This window comes from Choloepus didactylus, chromosome 14 (assembly GCF_015220235.1).
Source record: "Choloepus didactylus isolate mChoDid1 chromosome 14, mChoDid1.pri, whole genome shotgun sequence".
Taxonomy (NCBI): domain Eukaryota; kingdom Metazoa; phylum Chordata; class Mammalia; order Pilosa; family Megalonychidae; genus Choloepus; species Choloepus didactylus.
This window is the reverse complement of record NC_051320.1, coordinates 50597924-50621040: the sequence shown is the minus strand read 5'-3', so window position 1 is coordinate 50621040 and position 23117 is coordinate 50597924. Positions and strand designations below refer to the sequence as shown.

The window sequence follows — 23117 nt, the reverse complement described above, 5'->3', positions numbered from 1 at the left end:
TATTTTTTTAAATTCAGTTTTATTGAAATATAGTCACATACTATACAATCATCCATGGTGTACAATTAACTGTTCACAGCACCATCATATAGCTGTGTATTCATCACCGTAATCTATTTTTAATCCAATTTTATTGAGATATATTCACACAACATACAATCCTCCAAAGTGTACAGTTGTTCACAGCACCACCACACAGTTGTGCATTCATTACCACAATCAATTCCTGAACACCTTCATTACTCCAAAAAATAAAATAAAAATTAAAATAAAAAAGAACATCCAAAACACTCCATTCCCCTCCCCACCACTGTTCATTTACTGACTGACTTTTTTTAACTCAGTTTTTTTTAACTTTATCAAAAAATTAAAAAACAAACAATAAAAAAACACTTCAAACAAAACCAAAACAAAGGAATAAGAAAAAATAAATAACCTAAAATAACTACATTGTTTCCAACATATTCCTACCCTACCCCAAGAAAATAAACAAAGGAATAAGAAAAACAAATAACCTAAAATAACTACATTGCTGCCAACTTGTTCCTACCACACCCTCCCCAAATTAACAAACCATAGTCATTTCTAAACATTCCCACAACATTAAGTTTACCCTTCATAACTTATCTGTTCTTATTAGATTATCATCCCCCCTTCACATTTGCTGTCTATCACTAGGTCCCCCAGTGATATTATATTCTGCAATATAAACCAAATATTTTACATTTTTCAGAGTTCACATTAGTGGTAACATACAATATCTCCTCTTTTTGTGTCTGGCTTATTTCACGCAGCATTATGCCCTCAAGGTTAATCCATGTTGTCATATGTTTCACAACCTCATTCCTTCTTACTGTCGCATAGTATTCTATCGTGTGCATATACCACAATTTGTTTATCCACTCACCTGTTGAAGGACAACTGGACTGTTTCCATCTCATGGCAATTGTGAATAATGCTGCTATGAACATCAGTATCCAGATATCTGTTCATATCACCGCTTTCAGATCTCCCGGGTATATACCGAGAAATGAAACGGCTGGATCAAAATGTAACTCTGTATCTAGTTTTCAAAGGAACCACCAGACTGTCTTCCAGAGTGGCTGTACCATTACACAGTCCCATTAACAATGAGTAAGAGTTCCAATTTCTCCACATCCCCTCCAGCATTTGTAGTTTCCTGTTTGTTTAATACAGTCAATCTAACTGGTATGAGATGGTATCTCATTGTGGTCTTAATTTGCATCTCCCTAATAGCTAGTGAAGCTGAACATTTTTTCATGTGTTTTTTGGCCATTTCTATTTCTTCTTCAGAGGACTGTCTTTTCATATCTTTTGCCCATGTCATAATTGGGCTGTCTGTACTACTGTCACTGAGTTGTAGGATTTCTTTATATATGCAAGATATCAGTCTTTTTTCAGATACATGGTTTCCAAATATTTTTTCCCATTGAGTTGGCTGCCTCTTCACACCCATCAATTTCCTTACACCAGAAAGAATAAAAATAAAAATAAAAAATAAAAGTAAAAAAGAACACCTAAATCATTCCCCCATCCCATCCTATTTTTCATTTAGCTTTTGTCCCCATTTTTCTACTCATCCATCCATACACTGGATAAAGGGAGTACAATCCACAAAGTTCTCACAATCACACTGTCACCTCTTGTAAGCTATATAGTTTATGATCGTCTTCAAAAGTCGAGGCTATGGGGTTGAAGTTTGATAAGTTTCAGGTGTTTACTTCTAGCTATTCCAATACATTAGAACATAAAAAGGGATATCTATATGGTGCGTAAGAATGCCCACCCGAGTGACCTCTTGACTCCATTTGAAATCTCTCAGCCACTGAAACTTTATTTTGTTTCATTTCGCATCCCCCTTTTGGTCAAGAAGATGTTCTCAATCCCATGAAGCCGAGTCCAGATTCATCCCCGGGAGTCATATCCTGCATTGCCAGGGAGATTTACAACCCTGGGAGTCGGGTCCCACATGAGGGGAGGGCAGTGAGTTCACTTGCCAAGTTGGCTTAGCTAGAGAGAGAGGGCCACATCTGAGCAACAAAGAGGCACTCAGGAGGAGACTCTTAGCCAAAATTACAGCAGGTTTTAGGCTGAGCTTCTTAAAGTGGGATGAATAAAGGTAAACAACTAATCTAATATTTACAGCTTCCCATTCACTTTTTCTTCACAGTCCCCAATGTGGGGGGCCTGGCTTTCCATCCTTATTGGGGCTCTGTGAAGTCAATCTGTGGCCCAAAAACCCATCCTGCCTCTGCTGGTGTGCATACCTGAGATGAGGTGCCCCACTGTAAGGTCTGTCAATGGCTCCTATTACAGAAACTGTCTTCTGGTGCTTATCACATGGCAATGGGGACACAGATTAGTGAGGCAAAGTAACAAATTCCTTTCCTCCAATCACAGTTTAGTGCATTTCTACATCATGCATGGCTGTTTACTAATGATACCATAGCTGCTTTAATGTAAAATCATTTAACATTAACATCCTGCAAGACAAATAATACTCTGGCCCATAGGTTTCCATTCTCTAACACCTAAAATTCATCACCAAATAGGGTGTCCTATCAAACTAAACATGACAGCTTTGGATTTGTCTGAACAAATGGTGACAGCAAATCTCCCTTCACAAAAGATCAACATATGATGTTCTACAGTCTAGAATCTGGAAAAAACACTAATATAAGGAGCTACTGGGAAGACAGAACAAAATATTTACCTGCAATGCATCAAAATTTACAAAGCCTAAATTCTGCAACCAAATATATGGAAAACAAGCAATATATAATATAAGGAGACAAGATTTCACTTTTTTCCCTCAATAAAGAAATACAACAGGGGGAGGGGCAAGAAGGCAGAGTGGTGAGGTGTAGGTTTTAGTTACTCCTCCAGGGCAGTAGGTAGAAAGCCAGGAACTGCATGGACCAGACAATGCAGAGCAATCTGACTTTGGGCATACTTCATACAACACTCATGAATGCGTGGAACAGCTGAGATCAGCAAAATCTGTAAGTTCTCGCGGCCAGGAGACCTGTGCTCCTCCCTGTCAGGCTCAGTCCTTTGGGAGGAGGGGCCGTCAGTGCTGGGAATGAGGAGGGAGAACTACAGTTGCAGCTCTGATTGAAAATGCAGACTGCTGATCAAAAACCCCAAACACAGATAGACTGAGACCAGACACCAGAGAATCCGGGAGCAGTCAGCCTGGTGGAGAGGAGATAGGGCTAGCAAAAACAGCAGAAAAAAAAAACACCCCAAAATAAAAACAGAGACTTTTTGGAGTTGTGGTGAACATAAAACAGAGAAGGGCAGGGCTCAAACAGAACAGGCGCATATTCAAATCCAGAGGAGGAGGACCCTTGCCTGGAGAGCCAGTTTCTCTGCTTTCTTGATTGTTCCTTAATGGCCCTAATCTTCTTGTCTCTTCAACAGCCCATTAGATCTGCAAGGAGGGCCCTTCTTTTTCTTTTCTTTTTTTTTTAATCTTTTTCTTTTTCTCTAAAACAATTACTCTAAGAAGCCCATTACAGAAAGCCTCAAAGACTTGCAACTTGGGACCAGGCAAGAGCAGAGCTAACATAGCTCTGAGGGACAAAGCACTAAGTCTAGTGGCTAAGAAAATTCGCTAAACAACACAACTTCCCAAGAAAAGAGGGGCATCCCCTTATAGCCATCTTTCCAGTGGGCTAGGAACACTCCTGCCCAGCGACAGCGCCACAGCCCAGAGCTGCCCCAAACAACCTAGTGTGACAGGAAGTGTTTCCAGCAACATGTGCACATGCCACAATATCTGGTGTGGACGATAGCCTCCTTTCAGCAGGCTGGGAATGCCCCTACACAGCCCTGCGGCCCAGAACTTCCCTTGGGGGACAGCACTCACCTGTGACGTAGCACAGTCTTCCGTCAGCAGAGGCCCTAGGAGGGGATGGTTGGAAGAGGAACCCACTTCCAAATATTGGTAAGTTCCATATACCAATACCAAGGACTTGTGGGTCAGCAGCAGAAACAAACTGTGGCAAGACTGAACTGAAGGATTAGACTACTGCAACAGCTTTACAACTCCAGGAACACCTGGGAGATTTGATTATTAAAGCTGCCCTCCCTCCCTAATGGCTCAGACACATGCCCCACATTCAGGGCAGGCAGCACAACCCACACATGCAAACGTGGTGCACCAAATGGATCCAGACAATACTCAGACCCCCACTCACCACAAAGAACAAGTTGGGAAGAACTTGCTTGAGGGGGACAGGTGGCCTGCAGATGCCACCTGCTGGTTAGTTAGAGAAAGTGTACTCCACCAAGCTGTAGATCTGACAAATCAGAGATAAGTGTGTGAATCAGCCTACATATCCTAAAAGAACCCTATATCAAGTTAAGGAAATGCCAAGAGGCCAAAAACATCAGAAAATTTTAAAGCATATGAAAAAAACAGACGATATGGATAACCCAAACCCAAACCCCCCAATCAAAAGATGAGAGAAGGCACAGTACTTGGAGCAATTAATCAAAGAACTAAAGACAAACAATGAGAGCATGACACAGGATATAAAGGACATGAAGAACCTAGAATAGTATAAAGAAGAAATTGTAAGAGTAAATGAAAAAATAGACGATCTTATGGAAATAAAAGAAACTGTCAACCAAATTTAAAAGATTCTGGGTACTCATAGTACAAGACTAGAGGAAGTTGAAAAGCAAATCAGTGACCTCGAGTACGACAAAACGGAAAATGAAAGAACAAAAGAAAGAATGGGGAAAAAAATCGAAAAATCAAAATGGCCCTCAGGGATATGATAGATAATACAAAATGTCCAAATGTAAGAGTCATTGGTGTTCCAGAAGGGGAAGAGAAGGGTAAAGGTCTAGGAAGAGTATTCAAAGAAATTGTTTGGGAAAACTTCCCAAATCTTCTAAACACCATAAATACACAAATCATAAATGCCCAGCAAACTCCAAACAGAATAAATCCAAATAAACCCACTCCAAGACATATGCTTATCAGACTGTCAAATACTGAAGAGAAGGAGCAAGTTCTGAAAGCAGCAAGAGAAAAGCAATTCACCACTTACAAAGGAAACAGCGTAAAACTAAGTAGTGACTACTCAGTGGCCACCATGGAGGTGAGAAGGCAGTGGCATGACATATTTAAAATTAAGAGAGAGAAAAACTGTCAACCAAGAATTCTTTATCCAGCAAAGCTCTCCTTCAAATTTGAGGGAGAGCTTAAATTTTTCACAGACAAACAAATGCTGAGAGAATTCGCAAAAAAGAGACCTCCCTACTTGAGATACTAAAGGGAGCCCTACCAACAAAGAAATAAACAAAAGAGAGAGAGATAGGTTCAGTACTAAAGAGATTCAGTATGGGTACATTAAAGGACATTAAGAGAGAGAGGGAAAAAATATATCTGACAAACAAACCAAAGGACAGGATGGCTGAGTCAAGAAATGCCTTCACAGTAATAACATTGAATGTAAATGGCTTGAACTCCCCAATTAAAAGATATAGATTGGCAGAATGGATCAAAAAATATGAACCATCAATATGCTGCATACAAGAGACTCATCTTAGACACAGGGACACAAAGAAATTGAAAGTGAAAGGATGGAAAAAAATATTTCATGCAAGCTACAGCCAAAAGAAAGCAGGAGTAGCAACATTAATCTCAGATAAAATAGACTTTAAATGCAAGGATGTTATGAGAGACAAAGAAGGCCACTACATACTAATAAAAGGGGCAATTCAACAAGAAGAAATAACAATTATAAATGTTTATGTACACAATCGAGGGGCCACAAAATACATGAGACAAACATTGGCAAAACTAAAGGATGCAATGGATGTTTCCACAATAATTGTGGGAGATTTCAACACGTCACTTTCTCCTATAGATAGATCAACTAGACAGAAGACCAATAAGGAAACTGAAAACCTAAATAATCTGATAAATGAATTGGATTTAACAGACATATATAGAACATTACATCCCAAATCACCAGGATACACATTCTTCTCTAGTGCTCACGGACTTTCTCCAGAATAGACCATATGCTGGGACATAAAACAAGCCTCAGTAAATTCAAAAAAAATTGAAATTATTCAAAGTACATTCTCTGACCACAATGGAATACAATTAGAAGTCAATAATCATTAGATAATTAGAAAATTCACAAACACTTGGAGGTTAAACAACACACTCCTAAACAATCAGCGGGTTAAAGAAGAAATAGCAAGAGAAAATGCTAAATACGTACAGACAAATGAAAATGAGAACACAACATATTAAAACCTATGGGATGCAGCAAAAGCGGTACTGAGGGGGAAATTTATAGCACTAAACGTATACATCAAAAAGAAAGAAAGCTAAAATCAAAGAACTAATGGAGCAACTGAAGAAGCTAGAAAATGAACAGTAAACCAATCCTGAACCAAGTAGAAGAAAAAAAATAACAAGGATTAAAGCAGAAATAAATGACACAGAGAACAAAAAACAATACAGAGAATAAATAACACCAGAAGTTGGTTCTTTGAGAAGATCAACAAGACTGACAAGCCCCTAGCTAGACTGACAAAATCAAAAAGAGAGAGGACCCATATGAACAAAATAATGAATGAGAAAGGTGACATTATTGCAGATCCCAAAGAAATTTAAAAAATTATAAGAGGATACTATGAACAACTGTATGCCAACAAACTCGATAACAGAGAGGAAATGGACAATTTCCTGGAAACATATGAACAACCTAGACTGAACAGAGAAGAAAGAGAAGACCTCAACCAACCCATCACAAGCAAAGAGATCCAAGCAGTCATCAAAAGCTTCCCACAAATAAATGCCCAGGGCCAGATGGCTTCACAGGGGTATTCTACCAAACTTTCCAGAAAGAACTGACACCGATCTTACTCAAACTCTTTCAAAACATCGAAGAAAATGGAATACTACTTAACACATTTTATGAAGCTAACAATCTAATAACAAAACCAGGCAAAGATGCTACAAAAAAGGAAAACTACAGGCCAATCTCCCTAATGAAGACAGATGCAAAAAATCTCAACAAAATACTTGCACATCAAATCCAAAGACACATTAAAAAAATCATACACCATGACCAAGTAGGGTTCATTCCAGGCATGCAAGGATGTTTCAACATAAGAAAATCAATCAATGTATTATAACACATTAACAAATCAAAAGAGAAAAATCAAATGATCATCTCAATAGATGCTGAAAAAGCATTTGACAAAATCCAACATCTCTTTTTGATAAAAACACTTCAAAAGGTAGGAATTGAAGGAAACTTCCTCAATATGATAAGGAGCATATATGAAAAACCCACAGCCAGCATAGTACTCAATGGTCAGAGACTGAAAGCCTTCCCTGTAAGATCAGGAACAAGACAAGAATGCCCGCTGTCACCACTGTTATTCAACATTGTACTAGAAGTGCTAGGCTGGGCAATCCGGCAAGACAAAGAAATAAAAGGCATCCAAATTGGAAAGGAAGAAGTAAAATGGTAATTATTTTCAGATGATATGATCTTATATCTGGAAAACCCTGAGAAATCAACGATACAGCTACCAGAGCTAATAAATTTAGCAAAGTAGCAGGATACAAGATTAATGCACATTAAGTCAGTAATGTTTCTATATGCTAGAAATGAACCAAGTGAAGAGACACTCAAGAAAACAACACCATTTTCAATAGCAACTAAAAAAATCAAGTACCTAGGAATAAATTTAACCAAAGATGTAAAAGACCTATAGAAAGAAAACTACATAACTCTACTAAAAACAATAGAAGGGGTCTTAAAAGATGGAAAAATATTCCATGTTCATGGGTAGGAAGGCTAAATGTCATTAAGATGTCAATTCTACCCAAACTCATCTACAGATTCAATGCAATCCCAATCAAAATTCCAACAACCTACTTTGCAGACTTGGAAAAGCTAGTTATCAAATTTATTTGGAAAGGGAAGATGCCTCAAATTGCTAAAAACACTCTAAAAAAGAAAAACGAAGTGGGAGGACTTACATTCCCTGACTTTGAAGCTTATTATAAAGCCACAGTTGTCAAAACAGCATGGTACTGGCACAAAGACAGACATATTGATCAATGGAATCGAATTGAGAATTCAGAGATAGACCCCCAAATCTATGGCCAAATGATCTTTGATAAGGCCCCCAAAGCCACTGAACTGGGACATAACAGTCTCTTCAACAAATGGGGCTGGGAGAGTTGGATATCCATATCCAAAAGAATGAAAGAGGACCCCTATCTCACACCCTACACAAAAATTAACTCAAAGTGGATCAAAGACCTCAATATAAAAGACAGTATCATAAAACTCCTAGAAGATAACGTAGGGAAATATGTTCAAGACCTTGTATTAGGTGGCCACTTCCTAGACCTACACCCAAAGCATAAGCAACAAAAGAAAAAATAAACAAATGGGAACTCCTCAAGCTTAGAAGTTTCTGTACCTCAAAGGAATTTCTCAAAAAGGTAAAGAGGCAGCCAACTCAATGGGAAAAAATTTTTGGAAACCATGTATCTGACAAAAGACTGATATCTTGCATATATAAGGAAATCCTACAACTCAATGACAATAGTACAGGCAGCCCAATTATAAAATGGGCAAAAGATATGAAAACACAGTTCTCCGAAGAGGAAATACAAATGGCCAAGAAACACATGAAAAAATGTGCTGCTTCACTAGCTGTTAGGGAGATGCAAATTAAAACCACAGCAAGATACCATCTCATACCAATTAGAATGGCTGCCATTAAACAAACAGGAAACTACAAATGCTGGAGGGGATGTGGAGAAATTGGAACTCTTATTCATTGTTGGTGGGACTGTATAATGGTTCAGCCACTCTGGAAGTCAGTCTGGCAGTTCCTTAGAAAACTAGATATAGAGTTACTCTTTGATCCAGCAATTGCACTTCTCCATACATACCCGGAAGATCTGAAAGCAGTGACACGAACAGATATCTGCACACCAATGTTCATAGTAGCATTATTCACAATTGCCAAGAGACAGAAACAACCCAAATGTCCTTCAACAGATGAGTGGATAAATACAATGTGGTATATACACACGATAGACTACTAAACAGCAGTAAGAAGGAATGATGTCGTGAAACATATGACAACATGGACAAACCTTGAAGACAATGCTGAGCGAAATAAGCCAGGTACAAAGAGAGAAATATTATATGCTACTACTAATGTGAACATTGAAAAATGTAAAATAAATCATTTATAATGTAGAATATAAGGGAACTAGCAATAGAGAGCAGTTATTGAAGGGGGAATCATAACCCAGTAAGAACAGATAAGATATTGTGGGTAAATTTAATGTTCTGGGAATGCCCAGGAATGACTACGGTTTGTTAATTTCTGATGGGTATGGTAGGAACAAGTTCACAGAAATGTTGCTATATTAGGTTATTTTCTTGGGGTAGAGTAGGAACATGTGGAAAGTAAAGTAGTTATTTTAGGTTAGTTGTCTTTCTTACTCCCTTGTTATGGTTTGTTTGAAATTTTTTTTATTGTATTTTTTTTTAATTTTTTGATACAGTTAATAGTTTATTTTAAAAAAGAGAGTTAATTAAAAACAAAAAAACAATATGCAGAGCCCCCCTGAGGAGCTGTGGAGAATGCAGAGATGCTGGGATTCCCCACCTCGACAGTTGCTGACACGCTCACAGACACAGGGTGGTTTGATGGGCTGAGCCCTCTACCGTGGGACTTGCCCCTGGGAAGACTGTTGCTACAAAGGAGAGGCTAGGCCTGCCTACAGTTGTACCTGAGAGTCTCCTCCTGAGTGCCTTTGTTGCTCAGATGTGGCACTCTCTCTTTAGCTAAGCCAACTTGGCAGGTGAAATCACTGCCCTCCTCCCTACGTGGGATCTGACACCCAGGGGAGTAAATCTCCCTGGCAATGTGGAATATCACTCCTGGGGAGAAATCTAGATCCAGCATTGTGGGATGAAGAGCATCTTCTTGACCAAAAGAGGGATGTGAAAGGAAATGAAATAAGCTTCAGTGGCAGAGAGATTCCTAAACGAGCCGAGAGATCACTCTGGTGGGCACTCTTATGCACACTTTAGACAACCCTTTTTAGGTTCTAAAGAATTGGGGTAGCTGGTGGTGGATACCTGAAACTATCAAACTACAACCCAGAACCCATGAATCTCGAAGACAGTTGTATAAAAATGTAGCTTATGAGGGGTGACAATGGGATTGGGAAAGCCATAAGGACCAAACTCCACTTTGTCTAGTTTATGGATGGATGTGTAGAAAAGTAGGGGAAGGAAACAAACAGACAAAGGTACCCAGTGTTCTTTTTTACTTCAATTGCTCTTTTTCACTCTAATTATTATTCTTGCTATTTTTGTGTGTGTGCTAATGAAGGTGTCAGGGATTGATTTAGGTGATGAATGTACAACTATGTAATGGTACTGTAAACAATCGAAAGTACAATTTGTTTTGTATGACTGCGTGGTATGTGAATATATCTCAATAAAATGATGATTAAAAAAAAAAAAAAAAAAAGAAAGGAAATGAAAAAAGTTTTAGTGGCAGAGAAATTCCAAAAGGAGCCAAGAGGTTACTCTGGTGGGCACTATTAAGCACAATATAGACAACCCTTTTTAGGTTCTAATGAATTGGAATACCTAGCAGCAAATACCTAAAACTATCAAACTACAACCCAGAACCCTTGAATCTTGAAGATGATTGTATAAAAATGTAGTTTATGGGGGTGACAATGTGATTTGGAGAGCCATGTGGACCACACTCCCCTTTGTCTAGTTTATGGATGGATGAGTAGAAAAATGGGGGCAAAAAAAGGCACTCAGTGTTCTTTTTTATTTGTTCTTTTTCACTTTAATTTTTATTCTTATTATTTTTGTGTGTTTGGCAATGAAAATGTTCAAAAATTAATTTTAGTGATGAACACACAACTATATAATGGTACTGTGAACAACTGAATGTACGCCTTGTATGACTACATGGTATGTGAATATCTCTCCATGAAATTGAATTAAAAAAATAGATTGGGGTGATGAATGCACAACTATATGATGGTACTGTGAACAGTTAATTGTATACCATGGATGATTGTATGGTATGTGAATATATCTCAATAAAACTGAATTAAAAAAAAAAGAAATACACCAAAGACATGCAAATTATCAATGATTTTAAATTCTTCTGTCAAAACTAACATAGATCTGAACATTATATGAACTTAAGAATATTTTCAGGATCCCTACTACCACTATCCAAATTATATCCATTAAAAGTTATGCTCTACACACTATATAATTTAACTTGTAGATCAGTTTATTCAAACACCATAATCACACGGAACCTTGAATAGGAAGTGAGATCTGGTTGGTTTGCACAGGTTAGCATGAAGACCTGATACATCCCAGAGTAATCTGGGCAGAGTAATTCGCAAAGCTCCTTTGAGGGACTGGAGGAAAATGTGGAAATATTAAATTTCCCCACCTGGGGAATTCCTGATATTCTCGCAATTTAGTAGGCTGAGCCCTTGATCTTGAGGCTTGCCCATATACAGCTTGCTAGTGCAAGGGAAAGGCTAAGCCTACTTACAATCATGCCTAAGAGTCACCCCAGAGAACCTCTTTTTTTGCTCAGATGTGGACTCTCTCTCTAAGCCTACTCGGCAGATGGACTTGCTGCCTTCCCCACTACATGGGACCTGACTCCCAAGGGTGTAACTATCCCTGGCAACGTGAGACATACTCCTGGGAATGAGCCTAGACCCAGCATTGCAGGATTGGGAAAGCCTTCTAGATTAAAAGGGGGAAGAGAAAAGAAACAAAATAAAGTTTCAGTGGCTGAGAGATCTCAAACGGAGTTGAGAGGTCATTCTGGAGGTTATTCGTATGCATTATGTAGATATCCCTGTTAATTTTAGTGTATTAGAATAGTTAGAAGGAAATACCTGAAATTGCTGAACTGCAATCCGGTATCCTTGATTCTTGAAGATGATCGTTGTGCCCGTTTGGATGTATTATGTCCCCCCAAATGCCATGTTGTTTGATGCAATCTTGTGGGGGCAGATGTATTAGTGTTGATTAGGTTGGAACCTATTGATTGAGTGTTTCCATGGAGATGTGACTCAATCAACTGTGGGCAAGATCTTTGATTGGATAATTTCCATGGAGGTGTTACCCCACCCATTCAGGGTGTGTCTTAATTAAGTCACTGGAGCCATATAAAAGAGCTGACAAACAGAAGGAACTCAGAGCCGCAGCTAAAAGAGGACAAAACGCCCCAAAAGCAACAATTTGGAAAATGCCACTTTGAAACGCAACCTGGGAGCAAGCAGACACCAGTCATGTGCCTTCCAGCTAACAGAGGTTTTCGAGACGCCATTGACCTTCCTTTGGTGAAGGTATACTTGTGTTGATGCCTTAATTTGGACATTTTCATGGCCTTCAGACTGTAGCTTTGTAACCAAATAAACCCCCTTTATAAAAGCAAATCCATTTCTGATATTTTGCATAATGGCAGCATTAGCAAACTGGAACAATCATATAACTATATAGCTTATATGGTGTGACCACGTGATTGTGAAAACCTTGTGGTTCACACTCCCTTTATCCAGTATATGGACAGATGAGTAGAGAAATAGGGACAAAAAGTAAATGAATAATACAGGAAAGGAGGGTATGGAATGTTTTGCATGTTCTTTTTCACTTTTATTTTTATTTTTGGAGTAATGAAAATGTTCAAAAATCGACTGTGGTGATGAATGCACAACTTTATGATGATACTGTGAACAAGTTATTGTACACTTTGGAAGACTGTATGATATATGAATATATCTCAATAAAAATGCATAAAAAATTTTGCTGTAATAATATTCTTACAAATTAAAAGTAGCTTTTTTTTTTTTTACCTTCCATAGTTCAATGGCCACTGGCTGATGTGGTGGGTTGTCACGGTATATATCTTCCACAGTTTTTTTCCAAAACTGCATTCGCATCAGTCCAATTGCTTTCTCAGAGACCAAGTCCTTAACCTGTAAGTAGGGTTTTAAAACTTAAACAAATGTACTCTTCACAGTAAAAAAAAAAAAAAAAAAAAAATTAATATTTGTGATTCTGCATGATCACATACTTCAGCCAAAAAACTAATTTTAATTTATACATTTGTTTTAATTTTTCCTTGAAGTTATGTGTTAAATTTGTTGCCATTATTAGTTTTCTAAGTTGAAGATGCAAATATTTTGTGCTAAATAAAAAATATTTCCAAGGTATACATTCAAAAATAAGATGGATTCTTCTAGAAATGAAGAATAACAGAAAAAAGAAAAAAGAGAGGGGGGGAGAACATTTGGATTAAAAGAGACAAGAGATTTATCAACCAGTTGCAACATATGGATCTTAATTGAATTCCAGTTTGAACAGACTTGTAAAGACAGAAAGGCAAGACTGGAAAATATGAACACTGGATGTTTAATGCTATTGGAAATATTGTTACATTTTTAACATGATAATGGTACTCTGTTTATGTTCCTAAAATGTGAATCCTTATCTTTTAGACACACATACCGAAATATTTACAAATGGAAAACTTCATTTGATATTTACTTCAAAATAACCAGGGGGTAGAGATGTGATGGATGGGGATAGAAATGAAGCAAGACTGGCTGTGTGTTATTAACAGCTGAAGCTAGGTGACAGGTATACGGGGGTTCATTATAGTACCCTCTTTACTTTTGTTTATGTTTGAAACTTTCTATAATAAAATTTAAAAAAAAAAAGTGGAAGAGAAGAAAAATAATCTTCATGAGGTTACTGGTGGTAAAAGTTTTTTCAAGTCTGAAGATAAACTTAGGAAAAAAACTAGGGGCTCTTTAGAGGAAGTAAGGAAGGAACCAACATTTACCAAATGTTTGCCAGTACCAAGGCCACATTAGGTACTACTCAAGATTATCTGATCACAATCTTCACAACAAATTCATGATTTGTTACAAATATTCCCATGTTACAAATACAGAAATTATGGTTCAAAAAGTTAAGTAGAGTTTATCCCATGTTCTGCATATTCAGAGGTCTTGTAATGGAGCCAGAAGGATATGCAAGATTACTGGATAAGGAGAGGGGATGACTACAAAGGGACACATAAGGGAATTTGGGGAAGTGATGGAACTGTTCTGTAGATCTGACTGTGGTAATGGATATATTATTCTATGCATTTTTCAAAACCCATAGAACTGTATGCCACAAAGAGTGAACTTTACTACATTTACATATAAATAAAAAAATCTATTCATTAAGTAACTTTAAGGAAAAAAGATTATTAGACTGTCTCCCTCACTACAAATTAAGAATGAACTTGTTAGGTTCAGATAAGAATCACCAATGCATGTTTAATCTGGGAGATAAATTTTAATGAGGACTATGGTCTTAAAATGTCTTCCCACGTACCAAATGGCCAAAACCATCTTGAAAAAGAACAAAGTTGGAGGACTCATAATTTCTGATTTTAAAATTATTACAAAACTACAGTAATCAAACAGTGTGGTCCTAGCACAGGACAGATATACAGACCAATGGCATCAAATTGGGAGTTCAGAAACTGACCCTCACATCTTGACCAACTGATTTTTTTTTTTTTTCAGTCACAAGGGATTTTTTTTTTATTGTGCAATATAACATTTATATAGAAGTGATATCTTTCCAAGCGCAATTTAACAAGTAGTTAAAGAGCAAATTTCCAAGAATGTTTTGGGTTACAGTGCCAGTTTCGGTAATTTCCTTGCTAAATATAACATATAGACAAAAAGGTGTTAACTTTAAAATTACAATTTAACTAGCAGCTATATAGCAAATTTCAAAGAATGTTATGGGTTACAGTTCCACCATTTCACTTCTTTCCTTCTAGCTATTCAAATACCCTAGCAACTAAGAAAATTATATAGATTCAATATTCGTAATCCTTTGTTAAATTCCATCTTGTCTGTTTCTACCCCTCCCTCCAGTTTAATCACTCTTAATTTAATCTTCAGTTTAATCTTCAGGAAGTGACCACCATAACTTGTTCATGTTGCAAAGGCGTGTCGACATTAGGGGAAAAGGAGACACAACTGAAGTTCTTGAAGAAGCTGTGGTCTCTGGGTTTTGGACTCAGCTGGCATAGGAGCTTTCTGGAGGATTTAAGTTCCTGAAGTATAAACTTAGTGGAACTTTTATAGTCTCAGATAGGGATTCTTTATTCTTTAGGGTTTTCGGAACTGCTGACTTGGGCTAATTATGCTGAGTCACAAGGTTTTTACAATCACAAAATAAAGGCTATATAGTTCCACAATCATTATCAGAGATCAAGGCAGCTGGATTACAATTCAGAAATTTCAGATATTTCCATCTGGCCACTCTAATACAACAGGAAGTAAAAGGAAATATCTATATAAGGATTCAGTAATTATGTTAAATCCTAAATTCTCTAGGATTACAGGTTTCCTAGGTAGCGAAATATGCAGGCTTGGATGGTCAAGGAACAGAACAGTGCCATATGCCAAGCTCCCCCATGCCAATAAATTCATTAAATTTCACTTTTCATACAAGAAATGTTGGCTAAAAGTAGGAGGGTCATTTCCTAAATCTTTACCCCCTTCCTGACTTTATTGATCAGGAAATTTATATTTTCCAATTTATATTGTCATCTCTAGGAAAATACAAGGTCCATCCTGGACGCTAAACATCTGCACTCTCTCTCTAGGTTTGGAGATGGGGGTTGGGATGTTAATTGGTAGAGTTCACCACCTAGGTCTTTTAAGGAGCAAGCAAGGCCCCAAACAGAGTGCCTCAGGCCTCCCAAGGCGAACTACATATACATAGTTAAAAGATTGATCAAATTTCTTGGATATCATCCTTTTTTATGAAGGGTTTGAGACCACAGATGGGATACTTAGATGTGCAATAAGCAACACCAAGAAAAGTGGCACTTTCATACACTAGTCTTTCATTGGTCATCAACATGCCAGACATCAGTGACGGAGCACTAAGCAAAATGCTTGCCATGGTCACCATTTCCTAATAACCAGCTAGGTGTCCTTTGGCCTGTCTCTTCCCACAGTGCTTCTCCCAACTTTAAATCCACAATCACAGATGAGGGTATTTTTCTTGGTATCACAAATCTGCTCCAGCAACAAGCCTGTTATCTTTAGACGTGCTAACATGGTGAGAAAACTCAGGGCCAACCAGGTCCCAAGGATCTCACCTTTCAACACCTGGTCATGATCCTGGGAGTCAATCACCCAAAAGACCAGTTATCCTGGAATCTTCATTCAGCACAGCTGAATTCTGTGCCTCTTTATTGTCTTCTGAAATTCATCTACCAAAACATTCTGGTTAGCATGCATTGTGCAGCCAGAAAGCTCATGCCAAATCACCTGCCCAAGGTCACCCAGCAGGTTGTCAAGAGGTCTGCATAACACCGTCACATGGCCTTCCCCCAAAGTCACTTGACCAACTGATTTCTGACAAGGGCACAAAATCTACTCAATTAGGAAAGAACAGTCTCTTCAGCAAATGGTGCTGGGAAAACTGGATAGACATATGCAAAAGAATGAAAGGGGATCCTTACATCACACTATATGCAAAAACTAACTCAAAATGGATCAAAGACCTAAATATAAGACACAAAACTATAAAACTCATAGAAAAAAAACCAGGAAAACAGCTTCAGGACCTTGTGTTAGACAACAGTTTCTTAGACTTTACACCAAAAGCACAAGCAAAAACAAAAACAAAAAAAAGAGAAATGAGATCTCATCAAAATAAAAATCTTTTGTGCATCAAAGGACTTCATCACAAAAATAAAAAGACAACATACAGAATGGAACAAACTATTTGGAAACCATATATCTGATAAGGGCTTAATATCCAGAATATATAAAAAAAAAATCCTGCAACTCAACAATGAAAAGGCAAACTACCAAATTAAAAAGTGGGCAAAAGACTTGAATAAACATTTCTCCAAAGAAGAAATACAAATGGCCAATAAGCACATGAAAAAATGCTCAATATCAATAGCCATTAGGGAAATGCAAATCAAAATCACGAGGGGAAGATGGCAGAGTAGAGAGTTCCAGGACTCATTCCTACTCTAAAACAGATAGGGTACAGGCAGGAATTGTCTGAAACAACTGTTCTGGGGCTCCGCAGGCCAGGGCAGGACTGCACAGCAACCAGGCAAGAGCAAGACAAAAAGGGTGAGAAACAGCAATAAAAAACCCTAAGTATCTCACTCCATGGCAGCCAGTGGCACCCATCTCCCTGCTCTCAAGGCGAGCTGCCTCAGGGTCCAGTCCCCAGCTGGCTGCTGTGGACAGAGAAGGACACAGAAGTCCTCCTCCCCCCAAAACCGGGGGGCTGACAAGCACTGATTACAGTTTTTGATTGGTGAATTTGGATTAACGGATCCCAATCCTGAGCTGCTGTTTCAGCCCACCCCAGACAGGAATGGCTGCAGCCATTGTTTCAACCCTGCCCTCAAAAGGCACAGAAGCAGTGGAGGTTTAAAAATGTAGGGCCTCCTTAGGGCTGCAGGGAACAGTTTGCTGAAGGGCACCATCCCCTGGGCAGGCCAAAAAGCACAGCTTTGGGGAGTCATCAAAAAGCCTTTTAACATCTTTCCTGACCATCTCCCCATAACTCTTGGAGCTGGCCTGGGCCTTCTTTGTGGGTCCCTGACCCTGTTTTTGCTGGGAAATACTAATTTGGGAAAGTTTACTCTGCGGTGACCCTCTTCCCAGAATTTGCTGTCTAGCAAAAGCAGACGGAGACAATGAAAGGAGGGTTAAAAAAAAAAATAGAGGCAAAACAAAAACAAACAGAACAGATCAAGATTCCCAGAGGAGGAAGAAAGGAAAAGAAGCTTTCTCCTGGAGGTGAAACTGTTGCACAAATAGTGCAATCTTAAAAATGTTACCACAATTCAGGGCAAGAATCAGATGAAAAAGAGCTGGAAAAATCTGATCAGTTAAACATGGGAAATTCTAAAGAACTAGAATAAGATGAATCAAACTTCAAAGAACAGCCTTAACACAAAGTCAATCAACAATAAAAACCTAGGCAACAAAATACATGAGACAAACACTGGCAAAACTAAAGGATGCAATGGATGTTTCCACAATAATTGTGGGAGGCTTCAACACATCACTCTTTCCTATACATAGATCAACCAGACAGAAGACCAATAAGGAAACTGAAAACCTAAACAATCTGATAAATGAATTTGATTTAACAGACATATATAGAACATCACATCCCAAATCACCAGGATACACATTCTTCTCTAGTGCTCATGGAACTTTCTCCAGAATAGACCATATGCTGGGACATAAAACAAGCGTCAATAAATTTTAAAAAATTGAAATTATTCAAAGCACATTCTCTGACCACAATGGAATACAATTAGAAGTCAATAACCATTAGAGACTTAGAAAATTCACAAACACCTGGATGTTAAACAACACACTACTAAAATAAATGGTTTATAAGGTAGAATGTAGGGGAACTAGCAATAGAGAGCAATTAATGAAGGGGGAATGATAACCCAGTAAGAACAGATAAGCTATTGTGGGTAAATTTAACATTCTGGGAATGCCCAGGAATGACTACGGTTTGTTAATTTCTGATGGGTATGGTAGGAACAAGTTCACAGAAATGTTGCTATATTAGGTTATTTTCTTGGGGTAGAGTAGGAACATGTTGGAAGTAAAGTAGTTATTTTAGGTTAGGTGTCTTTTTCTTACTCCCTTGTTACGGTTTGTTTGAAATGCTTTTTTATTGTATATCTTTTTTTCAAAAAAAATTTTTTGATATACTTAATTTTAAAAAAAAGTTAATTAAGAGTTAATGGCAAGCAATGCAATATGATACTGGAGTCGATCTAAGAATAGAGGAGAAAAGCTCAAAGGGGGCATAAGGAAAAACTGGAATATAGAGTTTAAGCTTTATATCCATATTAATTTTCTTGAATTGACTGCAGTTACATTAATAACATAATATTAACTTATTAACTTTTTAAGTTAATATCCTTGTTCGTAGGAAATGTACACGGAAGTATCATGAGTTCAAGGAGTATGATATATGCAAACTGCTCTCAAATGTTCAGAAGATGATAAATGGGTAGATAGATAATTGACAGAAAGATAATAGATACAGTTGAAAGAAAGAGGGGGGAGAGAGGAAGGTAGGAAAGTAGGAAGGTAGGAAGGTAGGAAGGTAGGAAGGAAGGAAGGAAGGAAGGAAGGAAGGAGAAAGAAAGGTACTGCAAAGGTAGCAAAATGTAAAATTTGTAGATACAGATATCTGGGGGTAGGGGGTGTTGGAGTTCTCTGTATGGGGTTTGTATTGTATTTGCAACTGTCCTATATGTTTGAAATTATTTAAAAAACAAAACAAAACAAAACAAAACCTAGGCAAGAGAGAGAAAGTAACCTTCAGAGTAAACTCAGCAGCTTAGACATCAGCAAAAAAATCATAAGCCATACAAAGAAACAGGAAGATATGACACAAAGGAACAAGTCAAAACTTTGGAGAAGACACAGAATTCAGAACTAATCAAAGATGTTCAAACAAATCTCTTAAATCAATTCAAGGATGGCTAAAGAGAGAAAAGATATTAAGACCACACTGGCTTAGCATAAAGAAGAATTTGAAAGTATAAAAAGAAACATAACAGAAATTATGGGAATAAAAGGCACAACTGAAGACATTAAAAATACACTGAAGGGATACAGTAGCAGATCTGAACAGAAGAATCAGTGAACTAGAAGACATGACAATCAAAACCTTACTCACAATAATGGTACTGTGAACAACTGAATGTACGCTTTGTACAACTGCATGGTATGTGAATATATCTCAATAAAAACGAATTAAAAAAAAAACTTACAGAAGAATAGACAGAGAAAAGAATGGAAAAATTGAACAGGTTCTCAGGGAATTAAATGACAGCACGAAGAGCATAAACATACATGCCATGGGTGTCCCAGAAGAAAAGGGAAAGGGGGCAGAAAGAATATCTGAGGAAATAATAGCTGAAAATTTCCCAACTCTTATGAAAGGCATAAATATACAGGTCTAAGAAGCACAATGTACTCCAAATAGAATAAATTCTAACAGACCTTCTCCGAGACTCATATTAATCATAATATCAAATGCCAAAGATAAAAAGAGAATCCTGAAAGCAGCATGAGAAAAGCCATTCATCACATACAAGGAAACCATATACAAGGGTTTCTCATCAGAAACCATGGATGCAAGAAGGCAGTGGTATGCTATATTCAAAGTATTGAAAAACTATCAGTCAAGAATTTTTTATCTGGCAAAATGGTATTTCATAAATGAGGGAGACTTTAAAATATTCACAGATAAACAGAACCAAGAGAGTTTGTAAACAAGAGATCTGCCCTACAAGAAATACTAAAGGGAGTTATGCAGGCTGAAAGGAAAAGACAAGAGAGACTTGGAGTAGAGCACAGAAATGAAGATTTTCAGTAAGTGTAACCATAAGGGTAAAAAGGGACACAAAAATAAGACAGGACATATAAAAACCAAAGAATAAAATGGTTGAAGTAAGTACTGCCTTTATAGTAATAATATTGAATGTTAATAGACTAAACACCCCAATCAAAAGACACAGATTGACAGAATGGATTAGAAAGTGTGCTCTAACTATATGCTGTCTAAAAGAGACTCACCTGAGACCTAGAGACACAAATAGGCTGAAAATAGGTTAGACATGAAATACATAAAAATAAGTTGAAAATCAAAGGTTGGAAAAAGATATTCCACACAAATAGTAAACAAAAAAGAATTGGGTAGCCATATTAGTATCGGACAAAACAGACATTAAATGGAAAACTGTTATAAGAGACAAAGAAGGACACTATTTAATAAAAGGGGCAATGCACCAAGAAGAAATAAGAATCATAAATATTTATGTATCTAACCTGGGTGTCCAAAAGTACATAAGGCAAACACTGGAAAAACTGAAAGGAGCAACAGACGTCTTTACAATAACTGGAGACTTCAAGACACCACTCTCTTCAATAGATAGAATATCTAAACAGAAGATAAAGAAGGAAACAGAAAACTTGAATAATATAATAAATGAAATAGACCTATCAGACATATATAGAACAGTGCACACCAAAACAGCAGGACACACATTCTTCTCAAGTGAACACATGGATCATCCTTCAGAACAGACCAAATGTTGGGTCACAAAATAAGTCTCAATAAATTTTAAAAGATTGAAATTACATAAAGTGTCTTCTCTGACCATAATGAAAGGAAGGTGGAAATCAATAACAGGCAGAGAAGAGTATAATCCACAAATATATAGAAGTTAAACAACACATTCTGAATCAGTGGTGAAAGAAAAAACTGCAGAAGAAATCAATAAATATGTTGAGACTAATGAAAATAAGAACACAACATATCAAAACTTATGAGATGCAGTGAAGGCAGTGCTAAGAGAGAAATTTATAGTCCTAAATGCCAACAATAAAAAAAGGAAGAAAAAGAAAAAGCTGAAATCAAAGACCTAACTGCACACTTGAAGGAACTAGAAAAAGGACAGGAAACTAAACCCAAAGCAAGTGGAAGGAAAGAATGAGCAAAGATTAGAGCAGAAATACATGAAATTGAGAATAAAAAACAATAGAATTAACAAAACCAAAAGTTGGTTCTTCGAGAAGATCAATAAAACTGATAAACCCTTTGCTAGACTGCAAAGAAAAAACACACTGAAGATGAAAATAAATAAAATCAGAAATAGAGGGGGACATTACACTGACCCCACAGAAATAAAAAGGATAAGAGGATACTATGAACAACTGTATGTCAACAAACTAGACAACTTTGATGAAATGACAAATTCTTACAAACAAATGAACACCTATTCTGACTCTAGAAGAAATAGAAGATCTCAACAGACCAGTTACAAGTAAAGAGATAGAATCATCCATCAAAAACCTTCCAACAAAGAAAACCCCAGGATCAGATGGCTTCACAGGAGAGCTCAACCCATCATTCCAAAAACTATTACCAATCCTACTCAAACTATTCCAAAAAAATTAAACAGGAGGGGACACTACCTAAATCATTCTATGAAACCAACATCACCCTAACACCAAAGCCAGATAAAGATACTACAGGAAAAATACAGACCAATTTCTCTAATGAATGCAAAAATCCTCAACAGAATACTTGCAGTTAGAACCCAGCAGCACATGAAAAGAATTAGATAACATGATCAAGTGGGTTTTATTCCAGGTATGCAAGGGTGGTTCAGCACAAAAAAATCAATTAATGTAATAAACCACATTAACAAATTAAAGGGGAAAAAAACCCACATGATTATCTCAATTACAGAGAAGGGGCATTTGACAAAATCCAGCCCCTCTTCTTTAAAAACACTTAGAAAACTAGGAAGAGAGGGAAACTTCTTCAACATGATAAAGGGCATATATGAAAAACCCACCGCTAACATCATACCCAATGAAAACTGAAAGCTTTCCTTCTAAAATGTGGAACAAGACAAGGATGCCCATTGTGATTACTGTTATTCAACACTGTACTGGAAGCTCTAGTCAGAGCAGTTGGGCAAGAAAAAGAAATAAAAGGTATCCAAACTGAGGAAAAATATGGAAATATTAAAGATCCCCACCTGGGTTATTACTGATATTCTTGGAAGCATTGAGGACTACCAATTTGGTAGGCCAAGCCCTCAATCTTGGGGTTTGCCCTTATGAAGCTTGTTACTGCAAAGGAGAGGCTAAGCCTACTTATACTTGTCCCTAAGAGTCTCCCCCAGGGAACCTCTTTTGTTACTTACATGTGGCCCCTCTCTCTCTAACCCCACACGGCAGGTAAACTCACTGCCCTCCTCCCTACACAGGACATGACTCCCAGGAGTGTAAATCTCCCTGGCAACGTGGGACATGACTGCCAGGGATGAGACTGGACCCAGCAAAGTGGGATTGAGAAAATCTTCTCAATCAAAAGCGGGAAGCAAAATGAAACAAAATGAAGTTTCAG

General features: G+C 37.5%; 1 protein-coding gene across 9 annotated transcripts in view; it reads right to left on the bottom strand.

Moving 5' to 3' along the window:
* NDUFAF6 (NADH:ubiquinone oxidoreductase complex assembly factor 6) overlaps window positions 1–23117 on the bottom strand; it is a 149238-nt gene that overhangs the window by 105717 nt on the left and 20404 nt on the right. For 8 of the 9 annotated variants that reach the window (XR_005211577.1, XR_005211576.1, XR_005211578.1 and 5 more), the window contains one exon: window positions 12956–13078. Coding sequence is in view for 6 of the 9 variants with exons in the window: in XM_037802523.1 (XP_037658451.1) it covers window positions 12956–13078 (123 nt within the window). In the remaining 3 variants the exon portion in view is untranslated. Of the gene's footprint in view, window positions 1–12955; window positions 13079–21025; window positions 21089–23117 lie in introns of those variants that run through there. The other variant, XM_037802527.1, reaches the window with a different exon arrangement.